The following is a 13,630-nucleotide window of genomic DNA, read 5'->3' as shown; positions in this document are numbered from 1 at the left end:
CTCATTTTACAGTCTCTTTGGTAGCTATATTGTTAGCTATATTTCTTTAAATTAGTTTAGCACAATACACAAAATCAAATAATAGCTGTTTAACCACATGTAGGCACTAGACTGTCTTCCATCTACCATAAGAGTAGCCTATTTATTTGAATCTATTCTCATTAATTTTAATACTTCTGATTTTTTTTTTTTTTTAATAAACTGATCTTAGTTTAACCAATGAATCATTTGTTATATCTGTAGATTTTCTGCTGGTTTGAACATTAAATGTGTATTATATTTGTAAAACACTATCTTACATTTGTGATACATATAATAAAGAAATAATGGATTGTTGCAAATGTATCTAACAGAGTAGCCATAAAGAATAATATACTTTATTATTAAACAAAGACTGGACTGGATTACTTAATTTAACCAGTAAGGTCTTTATTTTGTGTTAATTTTGTTGTTGCTATTCAACTAAGAAGAAAGTGACACCTCGAGCAGTTCAAAACGCTTACACTGCGTCCTACACCTTCCGTATTCAACTTATGAAATAAGTGTAACTGACATGATGTCGGTTCTCAGTTCTTTCTTTTTAAGTTGAATATAAAGGTGGTCTGGCAGAAGCTAGATATTTTACTTTGTAATGTGTTAAATATGGATATTTTTCTTACATAAACACATGCCTTCATTTGTGTGTGTGTTTGTTCTGGATTGGGCCAGATTTTTTAAAAAATATTCCTAACGTTCCATCCTTTCATCCACATAAACTCCTAAAATCCAGTAAATTTGTGTATATTTGTGTATTTTTTTTTTTTTAAAATATTCATTTTGGGTCAAAATGACCTGAGGAGAGGATGAAGAACGTGAAGGAATGTATGACTGTGAATGCATGATAAAGATCTTTTACCACAGAATTTATCTGTTTATCAAATTTAAAGTCTATGTCCATTATTTTATCCAGATTTTTAAGAGGGTTTAGCATAGGGAAGTAGAGAGCGCAGATGTTGTTGGAGGCCTTACAAGTACAGTTTTGGCCAAATATCATGATTTCAGTCTTGCTGTCATTAAAATAGAAGAAATTTAAGGCCATCCAAGCTTGAATGTCCTTAAGGCAGTCAAAATATATTTTTAAAGAGCTGGCATCTTTTCATATCAGCGGCAAATAAATTTGTGCGTCATCTACACAACAATGAAACGAAATGCCATACTTCCTAATGGACCCTTAATGGGAGCATTGGGCACTGGGCCAACAGCATTGGGCCAAGTATAGAACCTTGAGGCACTCCACATGGAAGGGGTGAGACGAGGAAACAAAGTCTCCAAAGTGGACAGAAAAATTCCTGTCAGATAGATAGGATGTAAACCACTCCATAGCAATACATTTAATACCAACAACGTGTTTCAACCGATGATATTAAGATCAATGGTGTCAAATGCAGCTGTCAGATCTAAAAGCATAAGAATGGCAGAATCTGAGACATTTAATAGATCATTAAAAACTTTTAAAACTTTTTTTGTGTGCTATGAGTTTTAAAACATGACTGACATTCTTCAAAAACGCCATAAAAAAAGATTGCAGCTCTATACAAATAACTTTCTCTAATATTTTTTAAAAGAAAGGGAGTTTAGACATTGCAGTGCTTTATTTTGCAGTGAAGTTGAATTGTTTGGTTAAGGTGAGAGTGTGTTTAGATCAGTTAACTGTTCAATTACATTACTTTGAAATGTGTCAAATTGATTTAGAAAAACTGTAAGCTGTAAGAAATTATTAGTTATCCATATCCTGCAAACATGAATAACTTTCCATTGTTCTTTATAGTGGAAAACAATTTTTTGTTTGTTTGTTTGTTTGTTTTTAGATTACTAAAATGCACACTTATTGACGCATAGTACAATTATGCATGAGCTCCATCCATTTCAGATTCAAATATATTTCATTTGCCAGCATTTAACACAAAACTGTTTACACACGATCTCTTAGTGGAAAAATGTAGTGAATGTGGAAATGTATGGCAGAAAATGTGTGTTTCCTTTCAAGTTGTGATATAAACAAAAAATTAGTAAACATGAAAAAAATTAAAAAGCCAAAATATTTATATTGAACTTTAATAAGGAATGCACACCATACATTTCCCAGTATAGCAACCCCATAATGTTACAACAGTTAATGGTAAGAAAGTTAATGTTAATGGTACGAAAGTCATACAAAACAATTAATGGTAAGAAAGTCATTACTGAGTGGTGGTAAAACTGCACTTTAACCAGGACCATCCACTGCATTCTTTACAGCCCACCTGCAAAGTAGAATAACATTTATTTACTCTCCATTTATATACACAGCAAAATCCCTAGAGTTAAATCAGCCCTGCTTAGAGAACATATGTCCTCTCTAAATAGTGTTAAAGTAACACTGAAACAGAGTTAAAGTTAGTTGTGGTTTTTGTGTTTCTCTTTTCTTCAGTGATTCTGCTTGTTAACAGCAGGTGTTCATCACTAATGCTCAATCATCACTTAATTAATCGCTTAATTATCTCATTAACGTTAACTCTGCTTCAGTGTTACTTTAACACTATATGTACTCTGCGCAGAGTTGATGGATTTTGCTGTGAATATACATGGAATAGAGAGATTGTAATTACCTTAATTTTCAGACCTAAAAAAGAAAGATGGAAAGATACATGTCAAGCCACGAAAAATTATGTAATATAAAACCTTTGATCTGTGACATAAAAATATGAACTTACCTATTACCCTGATTTTCCAGGAGGCACCTGTAAGTGGCGATCTCCTGCTCCAGACGGCTCTTGATGTCCAGCAGTGCAGCAAATTCTCTGCCCTGCTGCTCAATGCCAGAGCGCACCTGACAAAGCTCTGCCTCCAATGCATTGATATATTTCTGGTAGCATGCTAGCTTAGCGCTGTACCTAGCCTCTGTTTCTGCTAGTGAACACTCCAGTGCTCCTTTCTGTGTGCGTGATGAGAAGAGGAAGAAAGAATAAAGACAAATTTCCATTAATCCAAGACAATAAACTATACAGCTATTGAACAGAACAAAGCAAATACATTTTTACCTTAGATAACTGCTAGCTAAAAACTGATCATATCTAAAGAACAAGACTGAAAACTTTTGCCATACTTTAGGATTGTAAAGAATAGAAACTGCTTCACTGTCCACTTTGCTTAAGTTTAGTTTGGAAGTCATGGATTAACATACTTTTAGTTATCACTTATCATTTAACATTTAGTTAAGCCTTTTTTATGCCTCAGATAATTTATTACCACTGCCTTTCACAATCCTTTTCTCTTTCTTTCTTTTTCTCTGTCACATTCTGTATTTCCTGCATCTCACCATGCTGATTTGAGACTGTAGCTCGATCTCCAAGTTCTGCAAATTACGTCGCAATTCTGAGATGTGTGACATGGAGGTTTCTAGGCACTCTGTGCTGGTGGCAGCATCTTTACACAGATCTGCCGTCTTAAAGAGAGTCATAAACATACACATCATGTGAGCTATTTAACTCATGAGTCACTGAACTATTGTTTCACTGTATTAATACCAAATCCAACCAACAATTTGAAACCATTAATCACAGTGTATGATGGCTAATTAGTGTTCACAATGTAGAGGAATTAGAAGACTCACCTTCTCTTTGAACCAGCACTCCTGTTCTCTGCAGTGTTTGTTTATGATGGTCTCATAATGACAACGGATGTCATCCAAAACTTTTTTTAGGTCTTGCTGAGGAGCAGCATCCACTTCCACACATACTTTTGCATTTGTCAGCTGACACATTATTGCTGCCACATCCTGTAACCACATATGGTTCAAGCATTATGGCTTTAAGATGTGAATTCAAGTCATTGCTTCCATTTATCTTCATTAAAAACACAAAATTACAAAATTGTGCTTTTTGTAGTTTTTCAATTATTTTGCTACAGACAAACCTCTACAAACCTCCTGGTGATTTTTCTTCAAATATACCAGCTCCTCCTGCAGAGCGCAGATCTGCATCTCCAAGTCGGCCTTAGCCAGGCATGTCTTATCAAGTATGCGACGCAGGTTATCGATGTCAGCTTTCACACATTGCTGTATCGACAACTCATTCTCATACCTGATTGGTAGAAGGTCGGAGAGGAGTGAAATGATCATGTCTAAACATAACAATAATCTATATACAATCAAAAAGCTATATAGCAACACATCTATAACTTTTGTTAAATCTAAAAGATTAGAGTATGAGCCATTATTTTTCATTGTTTCCTCTATCACTGTGTATATGCACTGTAAAAAACAACCCCAGTAAAATTTATGGTAAAAAACCGGCAGCTGTGGTTGCCAGAACTTTACCGTAAAAAATAAAGTAGCAACGTAAAAAAAATCTGTTAAATTTACAGTAAAATAACGTATTTCATTAACTGATATAATGTTCATTTACCAATCTAATGAAGTACTAATATCTGTTTTGTACCTTTATAATACACTGATAGTCACCAAACACAGTGGTGATAAGAGTCACATGATGAATCAGAGTTCATCACAAGCAGATTTTCCACAAGCTGAGAAGGACAACACTAACATATAGAAGGTGCACACAGTGTCATTCACACACACACTAAACACCATCATGGTAACATGCATGAAATTTTAAAAATGCAATAAACATTAATTTAACAACATTAAATGTAACATAAAACCCTAATGTACATAACTGATTAGAAAAAAATGAGAAAACTAAGAAGAAACAGAGTTATTTCAACGAAAATATATCAAATGTGAAGTATCACGCAGGGAATTGTGGGAATGTCAATTTACATTTTTTTCACTGTAAATTTTACAATGAATTGTTATTTTTCACGTCCAAAAACTGTGAATTTCACGGTATTTTACCGTAAAATTACATTAAATGTACCATTAGATCTATTACAGTTATTCACCATATATAGTACGGTAACTTTCTGTAAACCAATTGACAGTTTTTCACCGCAGCATTTTTACAGTCTTTTACTGTTAAAATCACAGTCATTTTTTACAGTGTGTTGTATTTATAGCTGGATTACATCTGTTCAAATTAACAGCTGTATATGTATGTATGAATGTACATTTGCTTGCGTTTCCATTTTATTGTTTCTGTTTGCCTAAAAAAAGTAATATCCCTTACTGTTTGGACTAAAAAGGAACACAAATTAAATTTATTAGTTTTCCACAATGTTTTGAATCAAATGCTCCAAAAGAGCTAGATGTGAAAATGTCTTTATAAAACTCACTTTATCCTGAAGTCTTCAGCAGCCAATTTAGAGTTGTCAATACGCAGGAGGATTTTGCCGTTGTTGATAGTAGCATCTTTAATCTGCAATGAAAGCATTGGCTCATTTATAACTTTGAAACAAACATTATGTATTTGTTTAAAACAAAGTATTTTCTTATCACTTTACATTATGTTACTATGATTCTCTGCAAACAGTTTTTATACACAAAGATATTTCAGTACACCTCTGAATATGGATCAGAAATCAGTGCCATATTTATTAGAATCTCAGACATCAGACACAATTTTTGTAATATATTTTGAAGATTTCCACCCTTAACTGTCTCTAATCTTCCAAGTTATACCTTTTCCAGAAGGCAATCAATGGTGTTCAAGTAGCAACTGTAGTCTCTCTGGCAGATCAGCCCCTTCTTCTCATAGTACTCCCGGATTTGCCTCTCCAGTGTGGCATTGGCAGCCTCCAGAGAGTGCACTTTATCCAGGTAGGATGCCAGACGGTCATTCAGGTTTTGCATGGTGGCCTTCTCAGTCTTCTGGAGGTAGTTATAATCCCTTCCATAGCACCCTCCAGCCATGATTCTTGCACCAAATCTTTCACCATGTCCTCCACTGAGCAGTCCACTGTGACATCTGTATGCTCCATCAATGCTGTATGATGGACATGGGGAGCAAGTATTCGAACGAAAAGAGCAGGAAGAGATGCGTGTCCTTCCTCCAAAACCACAGCCATACACACTGTAGGCTTTGGGTGCAGCTGTACCACAGTGACGAGGAATGATTATTGACTTTGAAGTCATGGAACAGGTATTGGAGAAGGTGCTGGAGAGGGACTTGGGGCAGGTTTCAGAACATGTCTCAGGGCAAGTTATGGAGCAGGTCTCATAGCATGTCTTCAGAGATATCTCGGGGCAGGTCTTAGGGAAGGTGAAGGAGCAGGGCTTGGAGCAGGTGTCTGAGCAGGTCTCAGAGCAGGTCTTCAGACAGGTCTCGGGGCAGGTCTTGGGGAAGGTGAAGGAGCAGGGCTGGGAGCAGGTGTCTGAGCAGGTCTCAGAGCAGGTCTTCAGACAGGTCTCGGGGCAGGTCTTGGGGAAGGTGAAGGAGCAGGGCTGGGAGCAGGTGTCTGAGCAGGTCTCAGAGCAGGTCTTCAGACAGGTCTCGGTGCAGGTCTTGGGGAAGGTGAAGGAGCAGGAATTGGAGCAGGTGTCTGAGCAGGTCTCAGAGCAAGTCTTCAGACAGGTTTCGGGGCAGGTCTTGGGGGAGGTGTCTGAGCAGATCTCAGAGCAGGTCTTCAGACAGGACTCGGGGCAGGTCTTGGGGAAGGTGAAGGAGCAGGAATTGGAGCAGGTGTCTGAGCAGGTCTTGGGGAAGGTGAAGGAGCAGGGCTGGGAGCAGGTGTCTGAGCAGGTCTCAGAGCAGGTCTTCATACAGGTCTCGGGGTAGGTCTTGGGAAAGGTGAAGGAGCAATAATTGGAGTAGGTGTCTGAGCAGGTCTCAGAGCAGGTCTTGGGGAAGGTGAAGGAGCAGGTGTCTGAGCAGGTCTCAGAGCAAGTCTTCAGACAGGACTCGGGGCAGGTCTTGGGGAAGGTGTCTAAGCAGGTCTCAGAGTAGGTCTTCAGACAGGTCTCGGGGCAGGTCTTGGGGAAGGTGAAGGAGCAGGAATTGGAGCAGGTGTCTGAGCAGGTCTTGGGGAAGGTGAAGGAGCAGGGCTGGGCGGAGGTGTCTGTGCAGGTCTCTGAGCAGGTCTTCAGACAGGTCTCGGGGTAGGTCTTGGGGAAGGTGAAGGAGCAAGAATTGGAGCAGGTGTCTGAGCAGGTCTCAGAGTAGGTCTTGGGGAAGGTGAAGGAGCAGGGCTGGGAGCAGGTGTCTGAGCAGGTCTCAGAGCAAGTCTTCAGACAGGTCTCAGGGCAGGTCTTGGGGAAGGCGAAGGAGCAGGGCTTGGAGCAGGTGTCTGAGCAAGTCTCCAGGCAGCTTATTGAGCAGGTTTCAGGGCAGGTCTTCAGACAAGTGTCATGGCAGGTGATGGAGCAGGTTTCAGGGCAGGTCTTCAGACAAGTCTCGTTGCAGGATTTCGAGTATGACATGGTGGATAAATGCAGAGATGGGATGAAGGCAAAAGGAACACTACACAAAAGGTCTTTAGAGTTGTCCTGCAGTAGATGGTGCCTTTGAACTAAGCTCTGTCCTGTTATATAGTTGGAGCTTGAGGGCGGGTTCTACACTTTGTCGATGGGTGTGTGTATGTGTGTGTGTCAGATCCTGCAGCCAGCACCAGTGGTATTGGTACTCAAGGACGAAAATTGAGTTTCCACCCTAATGAGGAAACTGCAAAGGAATTTATGTGTGTGTGTGTGTGTGTGTGTGTGTGTGTGTGTGTGTGTGTGTGTGTGTGTGTGTGTGTGTGTGTGTGTGTGTGTGTGTGTACTTGTTTTTGTGAAATATCAGGACACAAATGTGTATAATGACATGGGTATGACATAGGTATTACAAAAAGAGGTGAAATATGAGGACATTCAGCATGTCCCCACTTTTCAAAAGGCTTATAAATCACACAGAATGAGTTTTTGTGACAAAGTAAAAGTGTGCACAGTTTCCTGTGAGGGTTAGGTTTAGGGGTAGGGGTAGTGTAGGGGGATAGAAAATACGGTTTGTACAGTATAAAAACCATTACGCCTATGGAATGTCCCCACATTTCACAAAAACAAGTATGTGTGTGTATTTATGTTTGAATAAAAGATGGTGCCCAAAGTGGACAAAGCAGACATGTATGAGTAATTTTAACAATTTTACACTATGAAGATATTTCGGGTGGAGTTTCATTTATACACGTGACTCAAAGGTCACTGAACAGACTAATGCATTCACAACAAATACAGACTTAAGCACAACAAAGCTTAATCTTCATGGTAAGGTCAGAGAAACCAATTAAAATAATTTGAAGATGAGGCTTAAATGTGTGATTTCACCAAGGATATTCAAACCTGCTGCATCTAAAAAGGCTTTCAAGCTTTTTGAGGCTTCATTTCAATAAGAAATCTGTTTTTTCCACAGATTTCTCCGGATTTAAACTTTTAATATTGAGGCTTATGGGAAACTCAGCAAGTTATAATAATAGTGTGTTTGCCAGATTTCAAAACATAAATTGACTAACATTTGTGACTCATTAAAATCATCAAGCAAGAAAAGATCAGGTCATTGTCAAGTTAAAAAAAAACATTTTATTGTAATATCACATAGTTTAATTTTTTAACACACACACACACACACACACACACAAAAGCACACATGTTTGTTTTTGTGAATTGTGGGGACTTTCCATAGACTTCAATGCATTTTACACTGAACAAACTGTACATTCTATCCCCCTACCCTGCCCCTACCCCTAAACCTAACCCTCACAGGAAACTGTGCAAACTTTTACTTTTTCACAAAAACTCATTCTATATGATTTATAAACCCATTTACATTGTGGGGACCGCTGGCTGGTCCCCACGATGTAGGTGAACTCAGGTTTATATTACATCATGGGGACATTTGGTCCCCACAATGTAATATAAACAAAAGCACACACACACACACACACACACACACACACACACACACACACACACACACACACACACACATGTTTGTTTTTGTGAATTGTGGGGACTTTCCATAGACTTCAATGCATTTTACACTGAACAAACTGTACATTCTATCCCCCTACCCTGCCCCTACCCCTAAACCTAACCCTCACAGGAAACTGTGCAAACTTTTACTTTTTCACAAAAACTCATTCTATATGATTTATAAACCCATTTACATTGTGGGGACCGCTGGCTGGTCCCCACGATGTAGGTGAACTCAGGTTTATATTACATCATGGGGACATTTGGTCCCCACAATGTAATATAAACAAAAGCACACACACACACACACACACACACACACACACACACACACACACACACACGCGTTTGTTTTTGTGAATTGTGGGGACTTTCCATAGGCCACAATGCATTTTATACTGTACAAACTGTACTTTCTATCCCCCTACCCTACCCCTAACCTAGTTTACATCTAACATCTAATGTCCCCACAAGGATATGAAATCACTTACATTATGGGGACCAGCAGATTAATAAACATACTAAATTATGTTTTTTTGAAAATGTAAAAATGCAGAATGTTTTCTGTGATGGGTTTAGGGGTAGGGTTAGTGTAGGGGATAGAATATACAGTTTGTACAGTATAAAAACCATTACGCCTATGGAGAGTCCCCACAAAGGCAGCGAAGGTGTGTGTGTGTGTGTGTGTGTATTACAGTTTTTTACAATTGCTAGGACACATTTCTCAATACTTAGGTCACTTTTTCAAATCTCTTCACACAGTTCTCCTAACCAACTTTCATCTTGGTACAGCAGTTAATTTCACATTCAAAATGCACTAAATCTACCAAAACACTTCATTCATGTCTCAAATCAACTCATTCTTCCAGAACACTAGCAAAGGTTTTCACCAAGCAAACACACTTTGTCAGTCATAAAACATCGACCTTAAAAACACTAACATCAGTTAGCAATATACAATGTTCTCTTTTTTTAAATTTCTTTATAAAACAAGAATGACACTCTCTACTGCTTATAATTCACCGCAGTACATGTTACATGGTCCATGTTTACATTACAGAACAAAATTATTCCTAAATTTCCCCTTTTGAATATATATTCCTCTGATAGTATATATAGAATATATTCCTCTGATAGTATGGTAATGAAATTGAAAAACGAATGCTTGTGTAGGTGTTCAGTTTCATCTAATTCCTCTGATAGTATTTGATTTTTTATATTCAGAATATATTTCATAACTATATTACTGTAGAAATGCAGCATATTTCTGCCTTATTCAGTTTTGTATGATGTTATTGTTTTGAACATAAGTTTAACAGTTTTGAAAACAGTATGTAAGCATGTGCAAATTGGCCTGTACGTACAAAGAGTTTTGGCAGTTGTTGTGTCTGAGTGAGAAAAGAATTCATGAAATTTGAGAGATGTAGTCATTGAATGCATTTTGTGCCAAAGCAATGATAATTGATCCTCAGTTTAGCCCACATAGACTTCTGTTGTGCTCACTGTGTGAAGAGTTTTGCAAAAGTGACCTAAGTATTGAGAAATGTGTCCTAGCGTCTGTAAAAAACTGTAAACATTGCATTAAACAAGAATGTCTGAAAACATGTACACCACAGAATAAAGATTATAAAAATGAACCTGAGGAACATGAGGAATTTTTAGCCACAACAGGATTGGCAGGAAAGTAGGTAAGGATTTCTTTTCCTTTGAATCTTACTTAGATTTTTGCAGTATAAGAACCTAGACTTTTTGATAAAGAACCTGATCCTAATAAGTAAACACTTTATTCATATATGTAAATATTTAAAGAATAAAAGCCCCATTTCAACTGATGAAAGAACAAACTGAAGCTGTTTGCGAAATCTCTCTCATGACGTACAGAAATGCCCAGAAACTTCTTTCTGTTTTAAACATGTTTATGTTACTATAAGACACCCTTCTTCTTCTTTCTTTCTGTTTTTTATTCTTTCCATTTTTCTGTCAACACCAACAGTGTGTGTTTAATTGTATAAGTATGCTGAGAAAGTCCCTAAGAAATCATAGAAACCAACTGAGAACTTTGTAGTCTCAGTGTTACACAAAATTCTTTTTTTTTTTTTCAAATATTTTGGGAAGCTTACTGAATATTTAACATACTGAATGAACTCATGGGTTTGTAAGTTTTCTAGTACTCTAAAAAGGTACTCTAAGGAACTGTTAGACAAGAAGACTGCAAAACTGTTTGTATGTTCAGATTGAGGGATCCCTGTTGCATTATTTCATCATCTTATTTGGATTTATTAGCTTCCAGCATTGTTTTCTTTCAGTCAGATGTGTTAAGACTCAGATACCCAGAAAATACCAGACAAGAAAAATACCTTGAACATGGGTGTAAATGTGTGCCCAACCTGACAATCAAGTAATTATCGAATGACTCTTTCACTCAGTTTTATAAAATGACTCACAAAGCAATGGAATCTTGACTCAATAGAATCATGTGTAATTTTATGTGCAATAATTAATTAAAATAATTAATTAAGTGAGAGTAAGATGCGATTAGGAGTTTGACTGACCTGTTGGTGATGCATGTCTCTTGTTATCACATACCATAAAAATAAATAAGACAAGGGCAAATACATTTCTGTTGAGTCAGTTAGTGTCTCATTTGTATATATATATATATATATATATTTATTTTTTTAAATTGTGTCTTTTGCTATAGGGACTACTGAAAAGACATTTAGAAGTTTATTTTAAAATGAAAAGTATTGAATATAACATTAAAAAAGCTCTGTAAACACTTGCTTTTTTGCAACCTAGTCTCATGGTGTTATCAAACGTTCTGCACACACTGACAGTCTTCACGTCTACTTAAAACACTTGGGCCAAATACAGGAAATACGTCATGAAAGTAGACAAGTGGTCAAGTGCAAAGACCGCTAGTGTGGGCTATGGGCATTTGGACAGGCCAATTGAATGTTCGCCCTGCTACACGTACTCATTTCTTAATATTCCATTTTCACACACTAGAGGTCGCTGTGAGCGCACTAGATTCAGTAGCAGCGCTGATTCTCGCAGCTCTCGCCGGGTGCAGTGGCGCGCGCCTGTAATCCAAGCTACTGGGAGGCTGAGGCTGGAGGATCGCTTGAGCTCAGGGCTTCTGGGCTGCAGTGGACTATGTCGATCGGGTGTCCGCGCTAAGTTCGGTATCGATATGGTGCTCCTGGGGGAGCCCGGCCGGGACCACCAGGTCGTCTAAGGAGGGGTGAACCGGCCCAGGTCGGAGACGGAGCAGGTCAAAGCCCCCGTGCCGATCAGTAGCGGGATCGCGCCTGTGAATAGACACTGCAGTGCAGCCTGAGCGATACAGAGAGACTCAGTCTTTTGTGTTTGTTCTTGTTCATTAGGATAGAACTGAAAGAAGAAGACATTTTTATAGATGAATAATGTGACTAGACTACATAATTTAAATTTATGACCGTGCATTTCCATTTTACTTGTTAACTCCAGACAGGGCTGGACTGGGACAAAAAAATGGCCCTGGCATTTTTGCTCAGATCGGCCCACCACAATCGGTCGGACACCACCCACCAGAGTATTACAATTATTTGGTAGAGTTATTAAAAGTACACTTAGTAAGAGTAGGATTTCTAGATGGACAATGTGCTCCATGATATAAAAGCTAACCCTTAGAACGTGGATGTAGAATACTGATAATTCTATAAAGAATTTTTTTTTATTTATTTTTTTTCAATGAAACAGACAGCAGAAAAACTATAATTTACAATTACAAATATACTTTGTTTTAAAGAGCACAAACCCCTGTTTAAGACTCAAACATTTACCTCTCATTGTTTAGATACTCCCCATTAAAAACAATGAAAAAGAAAACTATACTACCAAATTACTCACAAAAAACGTCCTAATAAAATGATATTCATGCTATTCACTTGCCATAAACAACCAAGTGTTCACACCAGAGTAATAGGGTACAAGAGCTACAAAACATAACTTTTTATAGCCGAAAAGTGAGATCTAGTAGACCATCATCACGACTAACAGCTATAAATAGACACCTATAGTCTCGTTGTGAAATAAACACATCATCAGTAATATTACATTATAATAACCTGAATTTTTTATTTTTTTATTTTATTTTTTTGAAAAATCAAATTGCATCATTTCAGGTTTTTCTATGAGAAGGGCCGTTACTGCATAAGTGAACTCTGATAGCTACAAGGGCACTGCTAACTACAAAAAACAGTGCAAAATAACTTTTGCTGTGCTATTTGACTTTAGCTGACTGAGTGACCAGTGCAGTATAGGTGACAGTCTGATTTTATAATAACGACGACGATTATGTTGTCTTATAATATTCATTCATTTAAGCATCATCGTCGTCGTCGTCGCATCATGAGTCCATCGCTGTTAATCATGTAACTACCCTGCTTACCGCTTCTATTATACTCTCCTGCTTACTCTGTCCCTCATTGGCTTCACTGCTCTTCTGCCTTACAGGTCTCCTCCATGTTCTTCTATGTTCACCTGTTTTTGCACGTCAGGTAGCCTACTGTAAGTTTGGAAACTGAAGCTATAGTAACCGCACTAAACATGCCTGTAATTTTTGCACGTTGAGGCATCAACCTCTACATTTTTTTTATTTTATTTTTTTTTGCCCGCAACTTCTCCGCACCCCCCTTGCACTTGCACTTTTGTTTCTCCATCCTCCTAATCCACGGATGTTCTGGCGAAACAGAGGGGACGGGGTGGAGTCTGTTAAGAGATGTG

At 37.9% G+C, this 13,630-nt stretch overlaps 1 protein-coding gene across 1 annotated transcript; it reads right to left on the bottom strand.

Annotated features, from left to right (window-relative positions):
• Positions 1-2,728: 2,728 nt before the first annotated feature.
• On the bottom strand, positions 2,729-5,845 carry LOC137021142 (keratin, type I cytoskeletal 42). The gene is made up of 6 exons (XM_067387372.1): positions 5,600-5,845; positions 5,254-5,336; positions 3,944-4,100; positions 3,632-3,796; positions 3,338-3,463; positions 2,729-2,953 (listed from the first exon to the last, which is right to left on the bottom strand). Exons 1-6 carry the CDS (start codon positions 5,828-5,830, stop codon positions 2,729-2,731), a joined length of 987 nt encoding a protein of 328 aa, XP_067243473.1. The 5' UTR covers positions 5,831-5,845.
• Between the last annotated feature and the right edge of the window lie 7,785 nt (positions 5,846-13,630).

The sequence above is a fragment of the Chanodichthys erythropterus genome, chromosome 6 (assembly GCF_024489055.1).
Source record: "Chanodichthys erythropterus isolate Z2021 chromosome 6, ASM2448905v1, whole genome shotgun sequence".
NCBI classification, from domain to species: Eukaryota; Metazoa; Chordata; class Actinopteri; order Cypriniformes; family Xenocyprididae; genus Chanodichthys; species Chanodichthys erythropterus.
This window is presented reverse-complemented; position numbering and strand designations above follow the sequence as displayed.

Coding starts and splice junctions, on each gene's coding strand:
- LOC137021142 (XM_067387372.1), bottom strand. CDS start 5,830: ATGGCTGGAGGGTGCTATGGAAGGGATTATAACTACCTCCAGAAGACT. Junction 4,101..5,253: donor GCTGAAGACTTCAGGATAAA/GTGAGTTTTATA, acceptor TCTACCAATCAG/GTATGAGAATGAGTTGTCGA. Junction 3,797..3,943: donor TGAAGAAAAATCACCAGGAG/GTTTGTAGAGGT, acceptor ATGTGGTTACAG/GATGTGGCAGCAATAATGTG.